Raw genomic sequence first — 24,524 nt, forward strand, 5'->3', positions numbered from 1 at the left:
TGTATTAGGTTTTCTTAAATCTCCTTGGGTCAGTTTTGATGTTATATTTTTCTATAAAGGTATTTATTTTGCTGAATCTTTAACTTATTGATAATGTTATTATTCTCTTATTTTTAAATCTTTATTCTATCTGGTATACTTCTTTTTAAATTCTTAATTTTATCTAGATGCCTCCTCTCTTTTTTCTTAATGAATCTTGGCAGTTATCTATTTCATCAACTTTTTTCAGAGATCCAACTTTTGGATTTATTAATCCTCTCTATCATATCTTTATTTTCTAGTTCATATTTTATTATTATCTTTATTATTTATCTATTATTTAATTAATAATCTTTATATTTAATTTCTTATCTTGATTATTTAATTTCTTCTACTATTTTGGGGTTTGGCCTGTTTTTCTTTTTCTAATTCTTTAAGTTGGATCTAGGAATCAGTTAAGATGGCATATAGCTCTATGTTTAGAAAATGCAACTATATCATCGCAATCAAATAAGAAGTCGAGTTAGACGGTCGGGAGTTGTCATCTGAGTTATCCATGTACCAGATGCATTTTACCTTTTCAGATCTCCACTGTTAGTGAATCGCTTTTGCTTTCTTATTTCTGACCTCATAGTAGCAAGATGGCTGCTCCATTTCCAACCTCCATCTGCACTTCACAGAGGAAGGGAGAATATGGGAGGAGTAGAGAGGGGTGGTGGTGTCTGTATTAGGAAAGCAAAACCTTTCCATGGAAAACCCCAGCTTATTTCTCATTGGCCTTAACTGTGTCACATGACCACTTTAACTATAAGAAGTTCTGGCGAATTGAGGATCTTAGCGCGGCACATTTCTGTCCCCACCAAGTCATGTTTCTCTCAGTAAGGAAGAACCAGCGTGATGGATGTTGGGCTGTCAGCTACCAGTGCCCACGATCACTCATTCTGAGGCCTCCTTCCTTTCTTTCATAAGCATTGAAGACTATATATTTCTTGCTAGTTACTTCTTTATCTTCATCCCCCAAATTTTGATATGTAGCATTTTTACTAGCATTTATATTTAAATACTCTAATTTTCTGTTTATTTGGTTGGCCCATTGTTTAATAGGAAGTTTGTTAGGTTTCCGAGCATGCTTTTCAGTTATTGTTATGTTGTTGACCTTTAATTTCAATGCTTTGTTGTTAGTGAAAATTCTCTGTGAGACAAATTATTTGGTGTTTGTTGCAATTTGTGTGACGGCTTTGTGTGAGGTCACTTTTTGTCATTGTGCCATGGATATGGGAAATTAAAAATAATCTGTATTTGTTCATTGTTGAGTGTGTGTATACATGCTATAAATATGAGCTATATATATATATCCTTTTGCCATATTGCTCATTTTATTCAATACTAATATAGCTATATCAATATTCTTTGGGATAGTATTTGCCTGGGAAATCTTTCTCAATCTTACACTGACCTCATTTCTGTGTCATTGTGTCTCAGGCATGTCTCTTACAAACTGTGTATAGCAGATTTTCAAAAGTCCAATCCAGTAATCTCTTTCTTTTAATAGCTAATTTATTCTGTTAGTACTAATTGTGGTTAATGGTATATTTTTATTTTCCTGCCATGTTATTTTGTAGTTTTTCCTTACCTTCTTTTTTCTCTATATTCTTTTTTTCTCCTTCCCTACTTTCTATTGAATTGGTAAACTTTCTTTAGTTCCTATTATCTCTTCTACTAGTAATTAAGTTAATCATTTTATCTTCATTTTGTTTAATGGTTATCCTCAAATTTGAACATATACACCTGATTTTTTTTTTAAGATTTTATTTTTTTCTTTTTTCTCCCCAAAGCCCCCCAGTACATAGTTGTATATTCTTCGTTGTGGGTCCTTCTAGTTGTGGCATGTGGGACGCTGCCTCAGCGTGGTTTGATGAGCAGTGCCATGTCCGCGCCCAGGATTCGAACCAACGAAACACTGGGCCGCCTGCAGCGGAGCGCGCGAACTTAACCACTCGGCCACGGGGCCAGCCCCCATATATACCTGATTTTATAGTGTCTACAGTTAACCATAATTTCTAATTTCTGTCAAACAACACAAGAAATGTAGGACGGTCATCTATAATCACTCCCTCTGTCTTACCATTATCGCTGCCAATTATTTTAATTGTACTTTTTTCCTAATATTTTTGCAGTTACCTATTCATGTTATTTTATCCAGTTAGAGTTTGTTTAGATTTGCTCACATTCACCGGTCTCTTTGCCAACCATCGCGTCCTGTATCTCAGGACTTATTTTTGAGTTTAATTTCCATGCTTCCTAAAGGTCCTTTGATCCTTCTTTCAGCAAAGATCATAGCCTACTTAGCGTTAATACTGTACAACTTCGCGTAAAATGTATTAACTTTGCAACCGTGCAGGTCCATTTACCACCCTCCCCTGCGCTTTATGCCTGGGTATCATATGTATTACCTCTACTTCCATTGTAAATGCAAATTAGAATGTTTGCTTTACACAATCCTATATATCGTAAACTAATAAGAGGAAAAACTAGTCTGTTATATTTACTTGGATATTTACTATTTCCAATACTTTTCATTCTTTCCTAAAGATCTAAGTTTCCAGGCTGTAATATTTCTTTTTAGCCCAAAGAAATTTCTTTAGCAATTCTTATACTGAAGATATTAGGGCAATGAATTCGCATAATTTTCTTTATTTAAAGTGTGGCTGGGGCCGGCCCGGTGGTGCAGCAGTTAAGTATGCACGTTCTGCTTCGGTGGCCTGGAGTTCACCAGTTTGGATCCCAGGTGCGGACATGGCACCGCTCGGCAAGCCATGCTGTGGTAGGCGTCCCACATAGTAGAGGAAGATGGGCAAGGGTGTTAGCTCAGGGCCAGTCTTCCTCAGCAAAAAGAAGAGGATTGGCAGCAGATGTTAGCTCAGGGCTCATCTTCCTCAAAAATAAATAAAAATAAAGTGTGTTTACATTGAATATAGAATTCTGGGTTGACAAGTTTTTTTTCTTTTCACTTTTAAACTGTTATTCTGGCTTCCTTAGTTTCTGATAAGGAAACTTCAGTCATTTCAAATGTTATTCCCCTGTATGTGGTTGTTATTTTCTTTTCTGACTGCTTTTAATATTTTCTTTTTATCTTTCGTTTTCAACAGTTTGGTGCCTATGTACCTGGGTGTGGTTCACGTGTATTTACCCTGCCTGCGGTTTGTTCAGCATCTTGAATCTTTACGTCTTTCACCAAATTGGGGAGATTTTTGGCCATTATATCTTCAAATGTTTTTTTCTACCCCATCCTTTCTGTCCTCTCCTTCTGCCACTCCAATTACTTTCATGTTAGATCTCTGATTATTAATTCAGAAGTCCCTGAGCTTTGTTCACTTTTAAAAGTTTTAAAATTTAAAAGATGATTTCCCCTTTTTTGTGCTATTGATCTATCTTCAAGTTCACATACTCTTTTCCTCTGTCATCTTTATTCTTCTATTAAACACTTCCAGCAAATTTTTAATTTCAGATATTTTATTTTTCAACTCTAGAATTTGTTTGTTTTCTTTATCATAGTTTCTATTTCTCTGCTGTCGATGCAAATAACCAATAACCATTCTATAGACAAGAGAGATAAGGTGGATTTTACCTGAGCCAGGCTGAGAACTATAATACAGGAAGGCAGTCTCCACAAAGGAAGAAAGCATTCTAGGGGCCGGCCCGGTGGTGCAACAGTTAAGTTCACTCGTTCTGCTTCAGCGGCCTGTGGTTTGCCTGTTTGGATCCCAGGTGTAGCTTGTCAAGCCATCCTGTGGCAGGCATCCCACATATAAAGTAGAGGAAGATGGGCACAGATGTGAGCTCAGGGCCAGTCTTCCTCAGCAAAATGAGGAGGATTGGCAGCGGATGGTAGCTCAGGGCTAATCTTCCTCAAAAAAAGGAAGAAAGCATTCTGGAGAACTGTGGTTTTCAGTACAGTTTTACGCTTTTTAGAACAGAGAACATACATCAAACATGCCCAGGAGACATATTCATCAATGTTTCAAAGAGATGCTGTGTTGCAGATTAGCAGGTCAACACGACCCTGCTGTCCAGGAAAGGAAACTTGTCTTCAGGAGAGCTGATACTAGCACAGTAGGAAAGGAAGTATGCATCCTTATCTTCAAACAGTGCATCCTTTTACTTTGAGATAGTGTTACATGCACTCTTTACTTTAATAGTTAAAGCAGACATACACTGTATGTTGGATAGGCCATAAGTCAGGCTTCTTTAGTTCAGCCCAAATCAGGTTCAAACCAAAATAGCTACCCCATATACCTCAATATGTGAAAATTTTTTGTCACTGCTGATGTTGCCAATTTTGTTCATTTATTATAAGCATATTTTTCTTTACTTCGTCATGCATAGTTATAATAGTTGTTTTAAAATCTTTGCCTGCTAATTCCAACCTTTGGGTAATAGTGGTATTGGTCTCAATCATTTTTTTCTTGAGACCAAATCACATTTTTCTGAATTTTTTTTTTATGTCTATCAGTAATTTGGATTATCTCCTGGATATTGTGAGTGCTATCTTCTAGATTCTGATATATATATTCCCCTGAAGACTGCTGTTGTTTTTGTTTTAGCACATGACAATCTTGTTGGGATTCAGTCTGAAAACTGTGTCTCTTGGTTGTCACCCCAAATCTCAGTGTAGTTCTTTTATCTCCAGTTGGCTGCTTGCAGTCTGCTCCACGTGTGTGTGTTTCAGGGATCAGCCAGAAGTCTGTTCAGTTTATATACAGATTTTAGGCTCCTACTCTTTGGTTCTTTTCTTTCTAGGACCCTCACACAAACATCGTCCAACAGCTTTGGCTGCTCTGTCCTTTCATTATTCAGGCCGTAAAGCCCACTGATTTCTATTTGAGGTTTAGCCGCCTTGTGAAGTCACTGAACACATTTGTCCCAGACTAAAACAGGAATCTCATTCTGCATTAGTTCCTTCTTCCAACTTTTGAATCCCCTCCAGAATCCTCCTACTTTTGTTAATTCTCCAGAGTCTTCAGGTTGTTGTTGTGTTTTGTCCATATTTTATCTAGAGTTTATAGTATCTGTGGGAGTCGGTGATCCAGTAAGAGTTTGTTAGATCATACCAGGGTTCCTGTGCCTCCGTTTTTCAGAGCAAGCAGTCCATGTAAGGCTGATTCTTCTAAAGCAAAGTCATCTCTGCCTCTTCTTGGAATTTAAGGAATTCCTTAAGACTTCACTTGCTCTAGAATATATATTTTTATGATTTCCCAACATAGTACCCTTCATGAGTTGACAATATAATATAAAGAAAAAAGAGTATGAGTCGGGCATAACTCTGTTCAAATCTGGGCACTTCCACTTACCAGCCACATAATGTAGCAGACTAGCCACTTAATCTCTCAAAGTCTTGATAGCCTCATCTGCAAAATAAAACATTCCACGGAGTATCAGGATACTAAAATGAGCTTCTTCTCAATATGCTAGAACACCAGGGATCAAATTCCAGCATGAGTGTGAGTTAGATCCCATTTGCAGAATTTGAAAAGGGAATATGCACATCTGATCAATGACTCTAAGCTCTTGAATCAGATCAAAGATAATAAAAAAGGTGATCAGGATGTATAGAGGAAAAATTGCTGGAGTAGTTTCTCTAGAAAGCACTATTGCTGTGCTCTTTACGGGGGAAGGGAAAACAGAGGCAATCTTCCTGAACTCAAGGCTAGTAAGGCAGGCTCATATGGAACTTGAAATATGTTTGCTATTGGAAGACTCAGGGGACTGGTGCTTGATCCATGCATAAGGAAGCTAACATGGCTGCGACAAGAAGATGGAGTGGCTAAGTTGAGGTCAGTCCCCATTTTCAGAGTTTTTGGGGTGAGGAATATGTGATTGTTTTCCCATGGACCATATGTGGCCTATGAGAAAAAGAGAGAGCCAATGTGGGGTCATTCTGGGTCCTATCCAGTAGAGTGATCTCGAAAGAAAGAGGACCCTTAGCAAGGAAAAGAAAGAGAACTCTAGATTCACAGGAACTGAGGAAGGAGTAGCAATGACCACCCAGAGCAGAGGAGCAGCTGCTTAGGTCAATGTGCATCCATGGGAGAGGGTGCCAGCAATGGGAATCTCTAGAGAAGCTATGTTGGTGCCCAAAGGAAGAAGAGTTAGTTCTCATGCCCTGCCAGACCAGGGTGAAGCCATCCCACCAGGTAAGAACAGCCATACCTCTTTATCCCTTGTGCCTTGGCAATGGGGGAGACACAGCAGCTGGGGTGTAGGGGAGGAAGTGAGAGAGACGGAGAAAGCTCAAGAGCAAATTACACTCTTTTCCTTAAAGACAGGCAGCTGCCGACTGCAGCCCTTAGCTTGGAGTACAGGGAGAAGTCTCCCCTATGAATGAAGTTGGAAGTGTTTAACTCATATACTCATATTCTAAATGCTATTTTGAGGCTCTGTTTTGAGTGATGGTAGGACTTTCTGTCCCCAAGAATGAGCAGAAAAGTCACAGAATTGCCTGTAGTTTCTATTCAGGGCAGGGCAAGATTACCTAGTGAATATATTTTAAATGGATGGTGGGAGACAAAAATACAATGTTTCTGATGATCATAAATGGTTCTTAGTCAACATACTGTTATGTATTTTAGTGCTTGGCTAGTAGATTCACAACAGATGTTGATTCTTGACCATCTTTTCTGATGTGAAATCCACATCTTGAAAACTGTAGGGGAACTGAATGTGCCACCCCAAAATGTGTCCCTTTGGCTTGATTATTTTTAAGAACAAAAGACTCAGGAAGAAACTTTGACCTTTCTAACTGCCTAAAAGAATTTAAGATAGAAGCTCTGTTCCAGAAAGGAGCTATCACCATAGATAACTATAATATAATATGATCCAGTTGTGGTGGACAGGGAGGAACCTAGCAAGGCCCATTAATCAATGTTCTCCCCATGTCCCATTGTCTCTGCAAGGCATGGCAAACATTTGTTTACCAAACATTTGCTTTTCCACCTCCATGTGAATTGCCTTCCTCCCCGTTGAAGTCCCAAACCACCGCCCCCAACATCCTCCTTCGTCTTTAGCTGTAAGTGATATTTCAGGTGGTGGCTTTGGCCATTTTGGTGAGTTACTCAGTTTTCCTGGGTTTCTCCCATGTATACGTGTTATTAAACTTGTTTGATTTCCTTCTGTTATTCTCTCATGTTAATTTAATGTTTAGACCAGCCAGAAGAACCTAGAGGGTAGAGGAATATTTCTTCCTCTCCTGCAAAACCGTATCTTTTGAGGTGTAACAAAGGGTGGTTGTTAACACAGGTATTCGCTTCCCTGTGGGAGGAAACTGCTAGCGTCCTCCTCTCCCTTATTTCATTAGCATATATTAGTTTAGCAGATTATCTGGAGTTGCCCAATGTACACAGTACTTGAGAGGTAGCCTTAAAAGGCAGGACAGGTCCCTGACCAGGTCATATGCCCAGAACCAGGCAAGATGCTAGATGTTTTATACAGAGGGCCCTTACTTGCTACAATAAAGTACGTTTTTCCATTTTTAGGAAACTAAATCTCTTCAGGTGGATTTTGGATTCCTCAAACAATTGGTTCAATTGAAATTTGAGGACCGTCTTAAAGAGGAGTCTTTCAATCTCTTCACTGTTCTACATGACAGGATCCTCGCAATGGAAAACCATTATCAACAGGTAGAAGTTCTCTCATTTCCTTTCTTTTGTGTGTATAATTGATCTTGTGCTGAGATGCGTATGCACGCAATTGTGAAATTAGCAACTTGTGAGAGCAATTTAATTTGCATATGTTGTGTTTCATATAATAGCTAGTAGATATAGCTTTACTATGTATTAAGGACTTCTGTAAGTACGCTGAATACCAACTCCTTTAATCTTCACATTAACCTCATGAAGTAGGGAAAATTGTTATCACTCTTTTAGAGATGAGGAAACCGAGGCACAGAAAGATTCATTAGCTTGCTCAAGGTTACCAGTTAAAAAACTGGCAGCATTTAGGGGCCAGCCTGGTGGTATAATGGTTAAGTTTGCACGCTCCACTTTGGCAGCCCAGAGTCCACAGATTCAGATCTCAGTGCGGACCTACACACCGCTCATCAAGCCACACTATCACAGCATCCCACATACAAAATGGAGAAAGATTGGCACAGATGTCAGCTCAGTGACAATCTTTCTCAAGCAAAAAGAGGAAGGTTGGCAATAGGTGTTAGCTCACGGCCAATCGTTCTCACTAAAAAAAAAAACCCAAAAAACACCCGGCAGAGTTTAGATTCCCAGCCACAAAGTTTGATGCTTGAGATCTGGTTCCTAACTACAATTTTATATGACCTCATTTGTGCTTTAATGGCTCTATAGGAGCTAAAGACATGGAAAGTGCTACTTTGAGGAATTTCCTAAAATCTTTGATCAGGTTAGCATATTTACCTGTCATTAAGAACAGGCATTCCTGTTATTTCTCTGCTATACAACAAAAAACCCATCTGTTGTTGACCACACCATTCTAAGTTTCATGCTAAGCCTTCTAAATACATTTCCTCTTTCACTCCCTCAACAGTCCTAAAATGGAAATCCTGCTATTCCTGATCTACAGATAAGGAAACTGAGCTGTCAAGGTTAAGTCGCTTGGTAAGGTCAGACAGATAGTAAGTGGCACAACGATATGAAAATCCAATTCTGTCTGACTCTAAAGCCCATTTGTTGTTCACATTCCATGCTGGAATCAGAATTGATATCAGAATCAAGGGTATTTTTATAATGTACTATCCATCATTGGCATCCTAAACAGATAGGATCAAAAGATTTGATTAATCAGAAAAGGATTCTAGTTTATGGCTTAGCAGCTCTAGACTTCTTTTTATGAGTATGTCAAAAAGTACAAGGACCAGAGGAGGATGTGAATTACAAATAGGTTTTACTACTTTTAAAAGCAATTCGAGGAAGACACTAAAAAGAGTTTGATTTGTAAAATGAAATAAAATGTTCAAATTATCTGGATTTATTTTATCCATATGAGCTCTCTGTTGCTTTTGGTTAAGTATAAGTGAAAACAGAATGTGTCATAATAGCTGTAGTGCAGGAGAAATGGTTATAAATTGAAGTTTCGGAGAGATGGCGATGATTTGAATGATCGTTTTATACTGAGTCCCTCCCTACGAGGTATGAGAATTGTATTCAGAAGTACATTGTGGTGCTCATTGCATTTCCTTTTCGTTTCAGAATGAGGATAGCATAAGAAAATGCTATAATCAGCAGTTGGCTGATGCCATAGCTGTCGTCAAAGGAATGTACAAGGTGAGTTTTCAGTGCTGTCATGGGCGAGGCTGGCTCTCTATCCTGGGAGTGCACAGCATGGGGCTCACCTGGGGCTCCCCGTCTGTGTTTTTAGCTTTGAAGATCTGTTCCCTCAAATTTTCACGTTACCAAAGAGGGATCAGGCCTAAGACTGCTCACACTCACTTCAAATTCACCAAAATAACACGTTATGGTGACAGTTACGACTCTCCAGGGACTGGGAAATTCCAATCTGGGATTTAAAGCACCTGAGCAAGTGACAAAGTAATCCCAAGTTTGTTTGGTGAGCATGTAGTTGGATAAAAGAAGCTCAAGTGGTCTCAAGAGAGAGCTCACCAGGTCTCTAGTAAATGCTGCTGAGCGATCTCTGACCCTCGATGACGTAATTTTTTTAAGGCCAGCGACACTTCTATCTGCCAGACATGGTGCTTCACTCTCATCAATAATGGGAGTGTTCTTGGTTTTTGATTATTTTTTAGGCTTAGTAAAGATCTTGTGCTTGCTTCTTTTAGTATTTATAACTATAATCTTGTCTTTCATTTCAGTATGCTTCCGTAAAGAAATATCTTCTATTTACAGCAAATTGGGCAGTGATTGCATACTTCTTTTCATAACACTGAACACATTTGTGTTTAATTACGTAATTGCTTGTTACGTGTCTCTGTCCTGTGCCAGACTGTAAGCCGTATGAGGGCAGGGATGTTGTCTGTCTTATTCACTGCTGTGCCCTGCCTGTTAGCACTGTGCCTGGTACGTCATTAGCAATCAGCTAATAATTGCTACATGAATGGATGGTTGCCTGTACCTGTGGCAGATACTGGTGACTCAACAGTCTTTCTCCCTCTTCCTTTTTTTATTAGCAGAAGCACTTCTTATTATAGAAGCCAATATGCTAGATCTTTCTTTCCCAGCTTCCTTTTCAGCTGTGGCATAAGTGTGGGCAAGGTCAAGTCCCTGACCAATGGGACCTGAAGGTAAGCTGGCTGTGAGGTTTGGGGAGGAGGTTATTCTTTCTAATTAAGAGAGACTCATGGGAAGAAATCCCCTTCTTTTTCTTTGCTTGACATTGTTATGTTTCCTTCTGATGCTTGGGATTGCCACAGCCAACCTAAAACCAAGGACTGAGACATTCTGGATGTGCTAAGGATGGCAGAGTGGAAAGATGGAAAGCACTAGGATCCTTGATGACTCATTGAGCAACTGAAGTAACTCTGGACTCGCCCTGTGTCTGGCCCTTTTATTTCATGAGATAATAACCCCCTGAGTGTTTAAGTTACTGTTAGTTAGCTGTTCACTTACTTGCAGCTGAAACTATCCCAGGATGGGTTGCTCTGTCAACAATCTTGGTGACTCTGTCCCAAACTGTTTCCCAAGATGGCGGCAACACTATCTCCCACTCACCTGCTGTTCTGCAGTGTTACCTTGCTCCTCCCCCATCAAGAGCCGCAGCTGAGTCCCCTTCCCTGAATCTGCACTGGCCTCAGTGCCTTGCTTGTATGTATAGAATGTGGAGGAAGTGATGCTACAGGACTTCTGAGGCGAGGTCCAAAGAAGCCTTGCAACTTCATCCTTCTGTTCTTGGAATGTTTGCTCTCTGGATGCTCCCTCTCTGGATCCAGCTGCCGTGTTGTGAGAAGCTCAAGCCATTTGGAGGAGCTGCATGTGGGTACTGGGTCCACAGGCTCAAGTGAGCCCAGCTTTGAAGTCATCCAGCCCCCAGCCAGTTAGTCTTTCATCTGAGGCCCCAGGCATTGTGGAGCAGAGACAAGCCGTCCCACTACACCTGCCCTAATTCCCTGACCTACTGAGTTTGTGAGCATGATAAACAGTTATTGTTTTATGCTACTAAGTTTGGGGAAATGTATTATGCAGCAATAAATACACACCTGAAACAGTATCCTTACACTCACATCAATAAGCAATTTCTTAATTACATTTGTTGGCTAGATTACTTCCCCAGTAGTTCTGCCAGCACAGAATAGCATCATGGCTAGGAGTTGGTATAGGGTGTGTTTTAGAACAAGGATTCCAGAGTCAGACTACTTGGGTTCAAATCCTGGCTCTGCCACTTAATTGCTAGGTGACCTGAGGCAAAATACTGAGCCTCTCTGCCTCAGTTTCCTCACCTGTCAAATGAGAATGACAGTAGTACCCACCTCGCAGATTTGTTCTGAGGAGGAAATGAATTGACCCTTGTGAGGCACTCACAATAGTGCCTGGCATGTGCTAAGTGCCATCTAAGTGTTTGTTAAATAAATAAGCACTTTACATATTCATGGCACTCCTTGGTGTTGGTGTCTTTTTCTGCTCCTTTGTTATCCTGTGTTAGTATTTAGGCTTGTAGCTTTCTGTCCACTGACTGTAGATTTCAGATATAAGAAAATGCCCTTAAGATGTCTGTAATCATTATCAATATTTATTATGTTTCACCATGTGAAATTGCCATTTATGGAGCTCAAAGGGTGAAATATCAGCAGTTTCATATGGCTCCACCCAATAAGCATACTTATTTTAACAAATAAAAGGCAGCGACAAACTACATAAAATATTAGGCTATGATAACTTTTAGTAAAACAAATTCATCTTCAATTTAACCAACACATGTCGAGCGAATATTGTGCGTTACGATATACTGGACGCTGACATTACAAAGATGAGGGAGGGATGAACTGGGGGCAAGGAGATTATAAACAAATCCTAACAATATAATTTGTACAGTGCAGAGATAAACATATGTACCAGGAGTTATAGGAGCACCACAGAGGGAGCAGTTATTTCTGCTGGGGTACTTTGGGAAGGCCTCACAGAGGAGGTGATATCTGTGCTGAGTTGTAAAGTAAGTACTCAGCTGGTGGACAAGAAATGGAAGAGATTCTAGATAGACAGCAGAGTGTATATTAGGATATTTTTAGTGGTAAGTGATAGAAATCTAAGTCACACTAGATTAGCTAAAAGGAGAACTTATTGACTCATGCAATTGAAAAGTTAGATAGTAATGACTTCAGGAAAAGTTGGATCTAGGTCCTCAAATAATATTATCAAGAAACTGTCCATTCCCTGCTTTGCCTCCTTCTCTGATGGTTTATTTCCCAGGCAGATTCTCTCCACGTGAGAGCAAACTCAGAGAGAATATCTCTTTCTAAATAATCCCTACAAGAGTCTCGAGATGGACTCTGGCCGAGTTATTGTCCCTTCATGCCCACCCAAGCCAAGCCGTAGTCACATGGCTCATCCCAGGGAATAATATCAAGGAGAGGGTTTACCCAAATGGAAGAGAGGGTCTGGTACCTGCAGGAGGGATGTTAGTCAAGCAAGTTAACTTCCCACTTCCAACAGCATGTGAAAAGGCAAGTAGGACCCAGTCAGAGAACCGCACACGGTCAGTGCTGCCAGCTGTTGCATTGCCCCATAGGGTAGCCACGAGCCATATGTGGCCAATGAAATTAAATTAAATTAAAAATTCAGTTCCTGGATTGCACTAGTCACAGATTACCCAGCAATATTCTGTGAAACTAAATAACTTAGGAGAATTAGGAAAGTTTGCACAGATATGTTTGATCTTATTATTTGTTTTATTTTTATATCTTTATTAATAATAGTAAAATAGCTCTGCTTTATTGGGTGCTTTCTTTGTGTTGGGCACCATACAAAGGGTTTAGATACATTATTTTATTCAGTCCTCACAATGAACAAGTAGCAAGAACTGGGCCCCAGATCGACTCTTCAGTTCCTGATGTGGCTCAGGGAGCGGTGTTGTTAACAACAGGAGCCATCTCACAGCTTCACAGTCCGACTTATGGTTCTTGCTAACTAGAAGTTATGCTGCCACAGAAGTGTCGTGCCGTATGGCTTATCCAAAATGTGGTTCCCAGAGATGAAGTCCAGTATCTTTTGCCTTGTTCAACCTCATGAAGTAAGCCTTCAAAGTTGGCACTAGTGTCCCCATTTGATAGTTCAGGAAACTGAGGCTCGGCGACATTTAGCACTCACTCAAGGTCACAGAGCTGGTCAGTGGTGAAGCTGGGAGTCCCGTTCCCATCTATGGCTCTGAAGTTCTTCTGTAGAGAATGGGAAATGCTTGAATTCTCTGAGCAGGAATAAGAGAGGTGCTTTCTTATCCTTTAGGCTGGTTACTCCTGGACAGTGGGAACAACACATGAGAGAAATGGAGACACAGACATGCGTTCTAGGAAGACAGAAACCACGAGGAGTCTTCTCAGTGCCTAGCACAGTGCTTGGGTTTTCATAAATGCTTACTGGAGGAAGACAGGAGGAAGAATGGGGAGATGAGCTTTATCTGTCCTTTAAGGCAGTGGGTTGGGTAATGGAGGGGAGGGAGAAAATGGAAGAAATTCTGCCCTAGATTAGAAGAATTAGAACATGGCACCGAATGCAACTTGTGGGGCCAGTTAGAATCCTAATTTGAACAAACCAACTGTTAAAAAAAAGTTTTGAGACACTTGGAGAAATTTTATTATGGACTAGTTATTAAACAATATTAAGAAACTCTGTTAATTTTGTTAGCATGGTGCTGGCATTGTGATATGTTAAAAATAAAAAGAGTTCCTAATTATTAGAGATGAACTGTGAAATGTTTAGGGATCAACGACATGATGTCTAGGATTCCTGTAAAAATACGTAAGCACAAAACGGGCAGATAAGTGGGAGGCAGACTATTATAGTTTTCCCTACTTTGGTGTATGTTTCATCATAAAAAAAGTAGACATGTTTGAAAAATGTAAGTTATTTCTTTAGCCCTCTTTCTTAAAGTCACCAGTGGTCTTATATGAGCTAAAGATGGACTCGAGGCTCCCTCACTTGGTCTGTGCCTACCAGACCTTCAGAGACCTGGCCCTGATCCCTGGGATCCCTGAGTTCTTTCTGCTGTAGCTTTTGAACCCTCAAATCTGCCGAGCACATTCCTGTCGCAGAGTTAACGCCTGGAACCCTCTGGCCCCTATCTTCATATTGCAGCTCAAATGGTACCTCCGCAGGTCTCCTGGGACCCCCACTGCTCAAGGAGCCACCTTCCACTCCAGTCTCTCCCTAACCCATCAGCCCTTTTTATGGTCTTCAGAGCAGCTACTACTGCTAAAATTGCCCTGTTCAAGTTTATTTATTTACATGGTTCTGTTTCACCCCAGTAGAGTTCACGCTTTTAGAGAGCAGCAATCTTGGCTTTGCAGGTAGAGACGTAGTGGGTGCTAGATAAGCTTATGTTGCGAGGAGGAGCACATGAGGTAAATGGGCAAGGGCTTTCTAAGCAGGAGTCACTGCCCGGAGGCCATAAAGGAAAATTAGAGTAGCCATAAAATGAGAAAGTTCTGTACAAGAAAAGGAACTAAAAATAGTTTGAAGATAAATGGAGAACTGGGAAAATATTTGCAATAAAATATGCAGATAAGGTACTAATATCCCTAATATATTGAGAGCTCTTACCAATTATTAAGATAATGCTGAACCACCCAATAGAAAAATGAGCAAAATATATGAAAAGGAAATTAAAATAATAATATCCAAATGGCCAACAAACTTATAAAAAGATGCTCAATCTAATTAATAAACAAATGCAGGTGAAACAAAAAATAGTGCTTTTAACTATCAGATTGGCAGAAATTAAAAAGATTGATCTTGTCTAGTGTTGGCAAGGTGTGGGTAAATGGGCAAACACATATACTGTAAAAGCCCAAATTGGTACCATCATTTAGAAGAAAATTTAGCAAATTCTAGTAAAAATTTACACGTGCATTTATTTTGACCAAGCAATTCTACTTCTAGTAATCTATTCCACTAGCTAAAATGGATAAAAATACATATACGATAACTAGCAGCATCATAATCCAGGTTTTACTAGAAAGTAATGAAATAATACTGTTTAATGATGCAAATGATAGAAAAACACTCACCCATTTAAACTGAGGTATATTTATGTGTATATCCAAGATATATTTTAATTGAAAAAAATTCAACAGAACAATGCAATATTGTAAAATTTCATTTTGTGAAAAATGTAAGGCAAAAGTAATATACGCACATATTTACATATATGTATATATGAAAATATATGCAAAATATGTAAATATATGTGTGTGTATATTTAAGTCCGAAAGGATACTCTGGAGAATGGGGGAGAAAGAAAACACTTTTTAATTTGAAGTTTCTGTATTGTTTCAATTTTTGTAACAATCATGCTTCACTTTTTTATAACCATCATGTGTTACTTTGTTGTAAAAAGAAATACTGTTTTAGTTGCAGTGCATTTCTTTTTTTCCCTCCCTTTCTCTTTTTCCTTCTTTTCCTTGAAATTGACTTTTACCATGAATAAGGCAGTTGTCCTTCAAAGTCCCACATTCTGAATTTGTTTGTTTGCTTCCTCAAGAAGACGTCTGACTTGTTCCTCTGTTTTCCATATTTCCTATAAATTAGAATTTAGCTCTAAAATCTTGATTCAATTCAAGTTCAATTTTTATGCCTTTTGGCAAGAATGGTTTACAGGCAGGGCTTTTTAAAAGTAAACTTTTAATTGAAATATACTATACACACATAAAAGTGCACAGATTATAAGTCTACAAATCAAAATTTTTGTTTAAAAAATGCACATACCCAGAGAATCATCACCTAGATCAAGAATTAGAATGTTCTGGCACCCTGTGATGACCTCCTTCTCTCTAACAGTAACCACAATCTGACTTATGTCACCATAGATTTGTTTTGCCTATTTTTAAATTTTAATGTAAGTAAAATCATGGAATACCTGCTTCTTTGTGTCTGGCTTCTTTCATTCAGCTTTACATTGGTAAGATTTATCCATATTGTTGCAAGTAGCAGTAGTTTGTTCTTTTTCATCACTGTATAGTATTCTATTGTATCCATTCTGTTGTAGACGGACCTTTGAGTTGTTCCCAGTTTTTGCCTGGTACAAGTATGGTGCTTCTACTATGAACATTCCTGTACGTGGTCTTTGACACATGTGCGTATGCATTTCTGTTGGGTATACACTGGAGTAGAATTGCTAGATCACAGAGTAGGCACATTTTCAGTTTTAGTAGATACTACCACACTGTTTTCCAAAGTCATACCCGTTTATACTCCCTGCAGAGGTGTAGGAGAGTTCCAGCTGCTCCACGTCCTTACTTGGTTCTATGAGTATTTTAGATTTTAACTCTTCTCGTGAGTGTCTAGTATCTCTTTATGTCTGACTTGCATTTTCCAAAGATTACTACAGCTGCTGCAAGGAGAATGGATTATAGGAAGGCAAAGATAGAAACAGGAAGAACAGTGGAAGGTTCTTTTAGTAATCACTAGGAGATGATGGTGGCTTGGAAGAGGATGGTAGCAATGGAGACGGAGACAGAGAGAAGTGGAGGGGTTTGGGATATGTTTTAGAGGTAAAGCCAATGAGATTTGCCAATGGATTAGATGTGGGAGGGGAGTTAATGGGAGGAACCATGGATAGCTCTCAGCTTTTTGGCTTGAACAGCTGGGTGGATAGTTCCCACTACTGACTGGAGAAGTCTGGAGGAGGAAGAGATGTGAGAATCCAGGGTTTTGTTTATTAAGTTTAAGCTCCAAAAGGGCAGGAGGGAGATCTTGAGAACGCCAAGCAAAACGATCCACAGCACAAGACGGGGAGCTGTTCTTAAGGACAACAGAGATTCTCCATCATTGAACAGAAGAGTTATGGGCAGAATTCTGTCCCCCCCCCCCCCAAATTCATATATTGAAGTCCTAACCCCCAGTACCTCATAATGTGACCATTTTTGGAGATAGAGCTTTAAAGAGGTCCTATGTGTAGACTCTATGAGGTCATAAGGGTGGACTCTAGGAGATCCTGTCAGTGGACTCTAATCCAGTCTGATGGTGTCCTTATGAGAAGAGCGGATCAGGACACAGACATGGTCAGAAGGAAGACCATATGAAGACACAGGGAGAAGATGACCATCTACAAGCCAAGGGAGAGACCTCAGAAGAAACCGACCCTGCCGACACCTTGACCTCAAACTTCTAACCTCCAGAGCTGCGAGAAAATACATTTCTGCGGTTTGAGCACCCAGCCTGTGGAACTGTGTTATGCAGCCCTAGCACACTCATGCAAGAAGGGCGAGCAGAGTGCACGCGCAGCTGTAGGCGACTCTAGATTTGGCAGTGAGCGCGAGGCTGGCTTCGTCTTCTCAGGGAGGCAGGGGCACCCTCACCACTGAATCTGGAAAAGGGGGAGGAAGTGAGGGAGAGAAGAGAAGAGCAGAAAATAGTCTGCATTTAAAAATCATGTTTATGTTTTAAATCTGCTTTGCACATGTTGTTTGAGTCTTATTTAATATGTAAACTATTAACTTCTTACAGATAAATATCTAGCTTCTATAAAGTACCTGAGTGTATAATAATTTTATCACTTCTAAATTGCCTTTATTAATTTTTGAATACGGAAAGAATATTTATAAAATGTATAGGGTGTGAAGAATCATGGCACACCAAATACCCAGTGACAACTGCTCTATTTAAGGAAAAGAACATTAACAGTGTCTTTGAAATCCTCGCTACACCCCTCCCCAATCCCGTCTCTGCTGCTCTCCACGCCCAGAGGTAGCCATGATCAGGAATTGTGCGCTTGATAATCCCCCCATTTTTTTATTTTTTGCACTTAAATTTTTATTCCCAAATAAAATAATATTAAATATACGTTTTGAACTTTATGTATATATATATATAAAGTAATGTTGTATGTGTGTGTTCTTCTTGTCTTTTGTTCTGAAATTATGTTCCAGAGATTCATACTTCTTGATATATACACTTATCATTCATTCATTTTCACTGCTGTATAAGATTCCACAGCATAATTATTCCACAATATTTTTATCTGTCATTGTAATACTTTTTCCCTGTTACGGTTTTGTTCTGAGTGTTCTTGTACTGTCTTGTGTGCACATGTGCCAGAGTGATTTTAAGGTATATTTCTAAGAGTGGAATTGTTAGGAAGAGGGTATGTGTATTTCCATATTTACAAGAAAATGTCAGTCTTCTAACTGATTGAATAAAAGACATTGCCTTCGGCAGTATATAAAAATATGTTACTCTGCCTCTTCATTGTGGCTTAATATTATCAGACTTTTTAATTTTTGTTGATCTCATAGACATGAAACTGTATTTCATTGTGTCTTTGATTTGAGTTTCCTTGATTATTAATAAGATTAACCACTTTTTCATACATGTACTGATCATTCAGTTTTCCTGTGAAGTGCCTATTCAAGTTTTTTGTTGTTGTTGTTATTTGTTTTCTTATTGATTAATATGAGTGTTCTTAAAAACATGTGTTGATGGAAAATAACCAGTAACCATTCCACAGATGAGAGATAAGGTGAGTTTTACTTGAGGCAGAGAGAGGATTATAATCTGGGAAGGCAGTTTCCACAAAGGAAGAAACAGTGGTTTTCAGTACATTCTTATATATTTTTAGAACAAAGAACATACATTAAACACACCCCGGATATATATTCATCAAAGTTTCAAAGAGGTATTCATTAGCAAATTAGCAGGTCGACATGACCCTGATGTCGGGAAAGGGACCAATGGGGCGTTATCAATAGGGGAAATACGAATTCTTATCTTAAGGGAGTCCAGTCTTTAATGGTTAAAGCAGATGTGCAACGTTTGTGTGATAGGCCAGAAGTCAGTCCTCTTCAGTTCAGGCCAAATCAGTTTTGAACCAGAAGTGACCCCGTATACCTCAATATGTGAAAGTCTCTCGTCACTTATTATCGACACTCATCTTTTATTTGTTGTTATGTGTTGCATACATCTTCTCTTGAAATATTCTTTCCATTTTTTATAGTGTTTTTTGATGAACCAAAGGTTTTTTTTTTTAAATATTAATGTAGTCAAACTTTAGTCTTTTCCTCATGATTTCCACATTCTGTGTTTTGTTTTAAAAATGCTGCTATATCTTAAAGTCTTCTAAAAATTTTATATTATTATCTTTCACATTCAGGTCTTTAATCCCCTGAAATTGATTTTTAGTATTGGTGTGAAGGAGGGGTTCATTTTTTTTGTCATAAGGATACCCAAAGGTCACAAGATAGTGTATTGAAAATAACCTGTCATATGTTAGGTTTCCATGTATATGTGTAGGTCAGATTTGGGGTATTTTTTATTCCATTAGTTATATTATCTATCCTTATGGATGTAAGGGAGCAGAATTTGCATGGCTTTACTATTTTTAAGAACAAAAGACTCAGGAAGAAAACTTGACCTTCTCCCTAAGTGCCTAAAAGAATCTTAGAAGCCCTGTTTCAGGAAGGAGCTATCACCATAGATAACTATAGTATTATATGTTAAATATGGTGTCATACTATGATATGAACTAGAGAGGAACCTGGCAAGGCCCTTTTGATCAAAGTTCTCCCCATGTCCCATTGTCTTTGCAAGGCATAGCAAACCTTTGTTTACCAAACACTTGCTTTTGCATCTCCATGTGAATTGCCTTTGTTGGGGGAGGAAGACATTTCCTCTACCAACTCTAGGTCCTTCTGGCCAGACAACAAATTAAATTCACAATGAGACAGAATAACAGGAGAAAATTAAACAAAGCTTTATAACATGTATACATGGGAGAGACCCAGAAAACCTGAGCAACTCTCCAAAATGGTGGAGGTTCTCATCTTAAATACCATCTTCAGTTACAAAGGAGGATGTTTGGGGTGGGGGAAGTCAGTTATGACTCACCACTCTTGCTTCCACTGGACCCTGCAGGCAGAGATCCGGGAGACTGACATGATAATAACTCTTACCTCTTGCCAGCTCTTGTCAGGGGTCCAGGATCTCTCAGCTGCAGCAGTCCAGGAGTGAGCAGTGTCCAGCCAGTGAAATTTTATCCAGTCCAAGTCACCAAACTGTAGGGGGAGGAAGACATTTCCTCTACCCACTCTGGGTCCTTCTGGCTGCACAACTAATTAAATTGACAGGAGACAGAATAACAGGAGAAAATTAAACAAAGCTTTGTAGCATGTGTACACGGGAGAGACCCAGAAAAACTGAGCAACTCCCCAAAAGATGCTCCTATCACCTTTATCACTCAGGAAATTGCAAGGGTTTTAGGAGCTCTGTGTCAGGAACCAGGGACAAGGATCAAATGTCTTCCTATGATACCACACCCATACGGAGTCTTCCAATACTGTACAGAATATAGTTCTCCATTTCCTTATGTCTTTTTTAATGGCTTTTAATAACATTTTGCAAGTAAATCCATAAAGGTATATTTTTTTTTCAAAAGAAAGCTTCAGCGCATGGTTGTATATCCCAGTTGTTAGTTTTGTTCTCTGTGTGAGCCACCACCACAGTGTGACAACTGACAGAGGGGTGATGTGATTCCATGACCCGGAAATGAACCTGGGCCATAGCTGTTAGAGTGCCAAATCTTTACCACTAGACCAGCAGGGCCAGCTCCAAGAAGACTTTTCATAGTTTTATTACACTTATTCCTGGATACCTTTCTTGATGATCTGGTAAATGATACCTTTTCAAAATTACATTTTATGACTATTTATTACTGGGGTATAGAAATGCAGTTGCTTAGTATATATTGATTTTGTAACCAGCAATCTTACTAAATGCTTGTATTTATTTTAATAATTTATCTATAGAGTCTTTGAGACTTTCTATGTAAACAGTTTTATTGAGAATAATTGTATTTTTGTTACTTCATTTTTCTTCCTTACACCATTTCTTCATTCATTCATTCATTTTTGCTTCCTGCATGGGTGGTGCATCCAGTACAATGTTCAATAGGAGTGACGATAGCAAGCATCCTTATTTATATCTAATCTTACAGGGACCCAATACAATGTTTCAACATTACACGTAATGCTTGCTGTAGATACTATCAGGCTATTTCTCTTGCTAGGACACTTTTTAAAGAAATCATGAATGCATTTCAATTGTATAAAATGTAGGTTTTATGCATCTACTGAAAGGCCATATGATTTTTCCCTTAATCTATTAATGTGGTGAAATTAATTGATTTTTAATGTTAAATCAACCTTTCTTTGTATAAGCCAAATTTAGTTATGATATAGATATATATTTTTAAAAATTTGTTGTTGAATTTAATGTATTAATATTTTGCTTAGGATATTTTCAATCTCCATGCATCAGTGAGATGATTTGCACTTTTCTTTTTTGTACTGTCCTTGTTGGGTTTTGTATCAGGGTTACGCTATCTTCATGAAATGAGTTGAGAATGTTGTCCCTATTTTGTTCCCTAGGAGCATTTGTGTAAGATTGGAAATATTTCTTCCTTAAATATTTAGAATCACCAGAGAAGCCATCTGGACCTGGAAGAATTGACTGATTGATCAACATCTTTTACATTCCTCATTCAACTTCCTTAACGATTATAAGACTATTCGGGTTTTCTATTCCTTTTGAGCCAGATATAGTGAGATATTTGTCTAACCCTTGTCCTTTTCATTTAAACTAAAAAATTGTTGGCTTAATGATATATATCTATTGTTCTCATGTAAAAATTTTAATCCTCTATTTTTAGCCTCACTAGATGACTTTATTATCATTTTATCTATTTTCATTGAGTTTTTAAATATCACCTAGAATGTTTTTATGACTAGGAGTTCTGCTTGACACTCTATGCTTGGTTATTTTTTATGGCTCTTGCTCTTTACTGGTAGTTTCAGTCCTGTTATTTCTATAAACATATTTAAATATACTCGATTTATAGTCTGTGTTTCACAATTTCCATATCTTCCATCTCTGAGGGTCTGACAAGTGCTGGCTGTCACTCATGATATGTCATTTACTTTCGGGTTTCATGATTTTTGACTGTGAACTCATATTTCTGTGGGAATTCTTTGAGGCCTGGAAGAGAAATGAGTTTCTGTAGAGAAGATTTATGTTCATTTCTGTGAGGCTCCTGGGTCTGTGACCATTTTAACCTAATTCTCAAGCTTGAGGTTTTTTAGACCACCCAGATACGTGAATTTGGGCCACAAAACTGTGTGGGCCATCTTGTGCTTATAAAGCTCAGAAGAGATTTTTTCCCTTTCTCTGTCCTTAGAGCCAAGTTTCCACACAGGAGGCAATTCCACTTTCATTGGGGTGGGAGGGGGTGCAGGGAGCAACGCAGTTACTTCCAGTTTGTTCTTACACTGAAGGGGGGCCCTTTGGTGTCTCAACCTTAACGGGTACTCTCCTATTATTTAGAGTTGCTTCATTGAGGAGGACCTGGGTGATGTCTCTTCTCTGTGCCCTGCACAGAGGTGTAAACCAAAGTTCAGCCTTACCTGGTGTAGCAATACCCTGGAGTGAAGACCACTTCAGTGTGCTGCGTACTTTTCCAGATTTTTGCATTCACTTAATTTGGGCCCAAATAGTCCTTCCTTTATCAGCTTATATGTACATTTCACCTGTCTTATCCAGAATTTTTGCTGTTTACAGTGGGAAAGTAAGTCAGAATTCCACGATTTTTTTGAACACGATTTCCTAATCCTTGTGTCGTCAACAATTTCTGGGACACTGATATATTTCTAGTATGTATCAAATTCTCAAAAAATATGGCAGAATAAGTGACTATCACTCTTTACATATACATTTTTTTTACTTCTGGGAGTAGAAAGTCCTAAAACGATTAAATGCTTAATATTCATCAGTTTTTCATAAATGTGCTCGTTAAATATGCTTAGCCAACAGTTATTAATTGTGGTTAGTTGGTTTATCCAATTAAATAATTATTTTAATGTTACAAAAGCCATTATTTGAATCTTTGCTTTGGCTTGCTGGCATCGCTTTGATCCATGACCTCAGACAGCCTTCCTAATCCTGGCCACCCAGTTTGTTAAGGCTTAGTCATAAGAAGGAACAGAAGAGTGTTGAGAAAACAACACAAGTATACACATTTGGTTAAGAGGTAACTTTTGCTGGCGTGAATGACTCTCTGCTGCCCTCTGGAGACCAGTTAAGGAAACAGGTACAAGTACTTTTTCAGCTACGGAGCAAGTTTTTAAATCTATGTGACATTTTTTGTTGTTGTTAAATGTTGGCTCTGAGCTAACATCTGTTGCCAATCTTCTTTTTCTTCTTCTTCTTCTTCTCCCCAGAGCCCCCCAGTACGTAGTTGTATATCCTAGTTGTAGGTCCTTCTGGTTGTGCTGTGTGGGACACTGCATCAGCATGGCCGGATGAGCGGTGCTAGGTCCCCACCCAGTATTCGAATTAGCGAAACCTGGGGCCGCCAAAGCAGAGTGCATGAACAAATAATAAGCAATTTTTCCAATATCATTCATTGAAGATCTTTTCCTTTTCCTTTGATTTATGATGTTTCTCTCATGTTAAAAGATAAATTGAGGCTTATTAAAAATTTTAAGAGGGGCCTGCCTGGTTGCATGGTGGTTAAGTTCTTGTTCTCTGCTTTGGCAGCCTGCAGTTTGCAGGTTCAGATCCTGGGCATGGACCTACACACCACTCAACAAGCCATACTGTGGTGGCATCCCACGTATAAAATAGAGGAAAATTGGCACAGATATTAGCTTAGGGACAATCTTCCTCAAGCAAAAAAGAGGAAGATTGGCAATGGATGTTAGCTCAGGGCCAATCTTCCTCACCACAAAAAAAAAAAAATCAAGATTTATTTGAGAAAAAATCAATTTGAATCAGGCGATGCCAAACTGGGGGTTAGGAGTGCTCCGCTGACAAGAGCTGGGGAAGAAACTTTTATGGAGAAAAAGGCAGAAGCAAAGCAAGGAAAATATTTGGCTTTAGCTTAAGTGTTTGCCTTATTTGGAAAAACCTAGTTGGCTGTTTGTGTCCTTAGGTTTTGCTTTCCTAACCTTGAGGCTTTTGTAGGTTTTGGTTTGCTTATGCAGACTGTTAAGGTAGTAAGCCATCTCAGTGATGGCCTCCTTTTTCATTAACTTAACTCATCATTTCAAGGCAATCCCTGCTATTTTGTGGCTCTATGTTAAGATTATCTATATAGTGGCTCTCCATTGCTTTTCTGTATTTATATTTTTAACATTATAATACGTTTTAGTGTCTGGGACATTTTGGTGTGAAATCCATTGATTTCTATAAATACTCTATCCAACCACTTTGTGGATAGATTTCCAGATGCGGAATTATCAGATCTCATTTGAACAGTTCTTGGTTGATTAATTTGTATTTCTAAGTATATACACATACTACCTGAAAATGGTAATATTCACAGCTTAATTTCTTAGATGTATATCACTTTTTTACACTAGACGGAAGTTG

The 24,524-nt window shown here is 38.8% G+C and overlaps 1 protein-coding gene and 1 long non-coding RNA gene across 11 annotated transcripts in view; both read left to right on the forward strand.

Annotated features, from left to right (window-relative positions):
* C30H10orf67 (chromosome 30 C10orf67 homolog) overlaps nt 1-24,524 on the forward strand; it is a 145,208-nt gene that overhangs the window by 18,978 nt on the left and 101,706 nt on the right. For all 10 annotated transcript variants that reach the window (XM_070600794.1, XM_070600798.1, XM_070600795.1 and 7 more), the window contains 2 exons: nt 7,512-7,655; nt 9,195-9,269. In XM_070600794.1, the coding sequence (XP_070456895.1) occupies nt 7,512-7,655; nt 9,195-9,269 (219 nt within the window). The remainder of the gene's footprint in view (nt 1-7,511; nt 7,656-9,194; nt 9,270-24,524) is intronic.
* LOC139080412 (uncharacterized) lies at nt 10,110-10,485 on the forward strand. Its single transcript, XR_011534894.1, has 2 exons — nt 10,110-10,243; nt 10,373-10,485. It is a non-coding gene; the product is annotated as an uncharacterized lncRNA (long non-coding RNA).

Source organism: Equus przewalskii, chromosome 30 (genome assembly GCF_037783145.1).
Source record: "Equus przewalskii isolate Varuska chromosome 30, EquPr2, whole genome shotgun sequence".
Taxonomy (NCBI): Eukaryota; Metazoa; Chordata; class Mammalia; order Perissodactyla; family Equidae; genus Equus; species Equus przewalskii.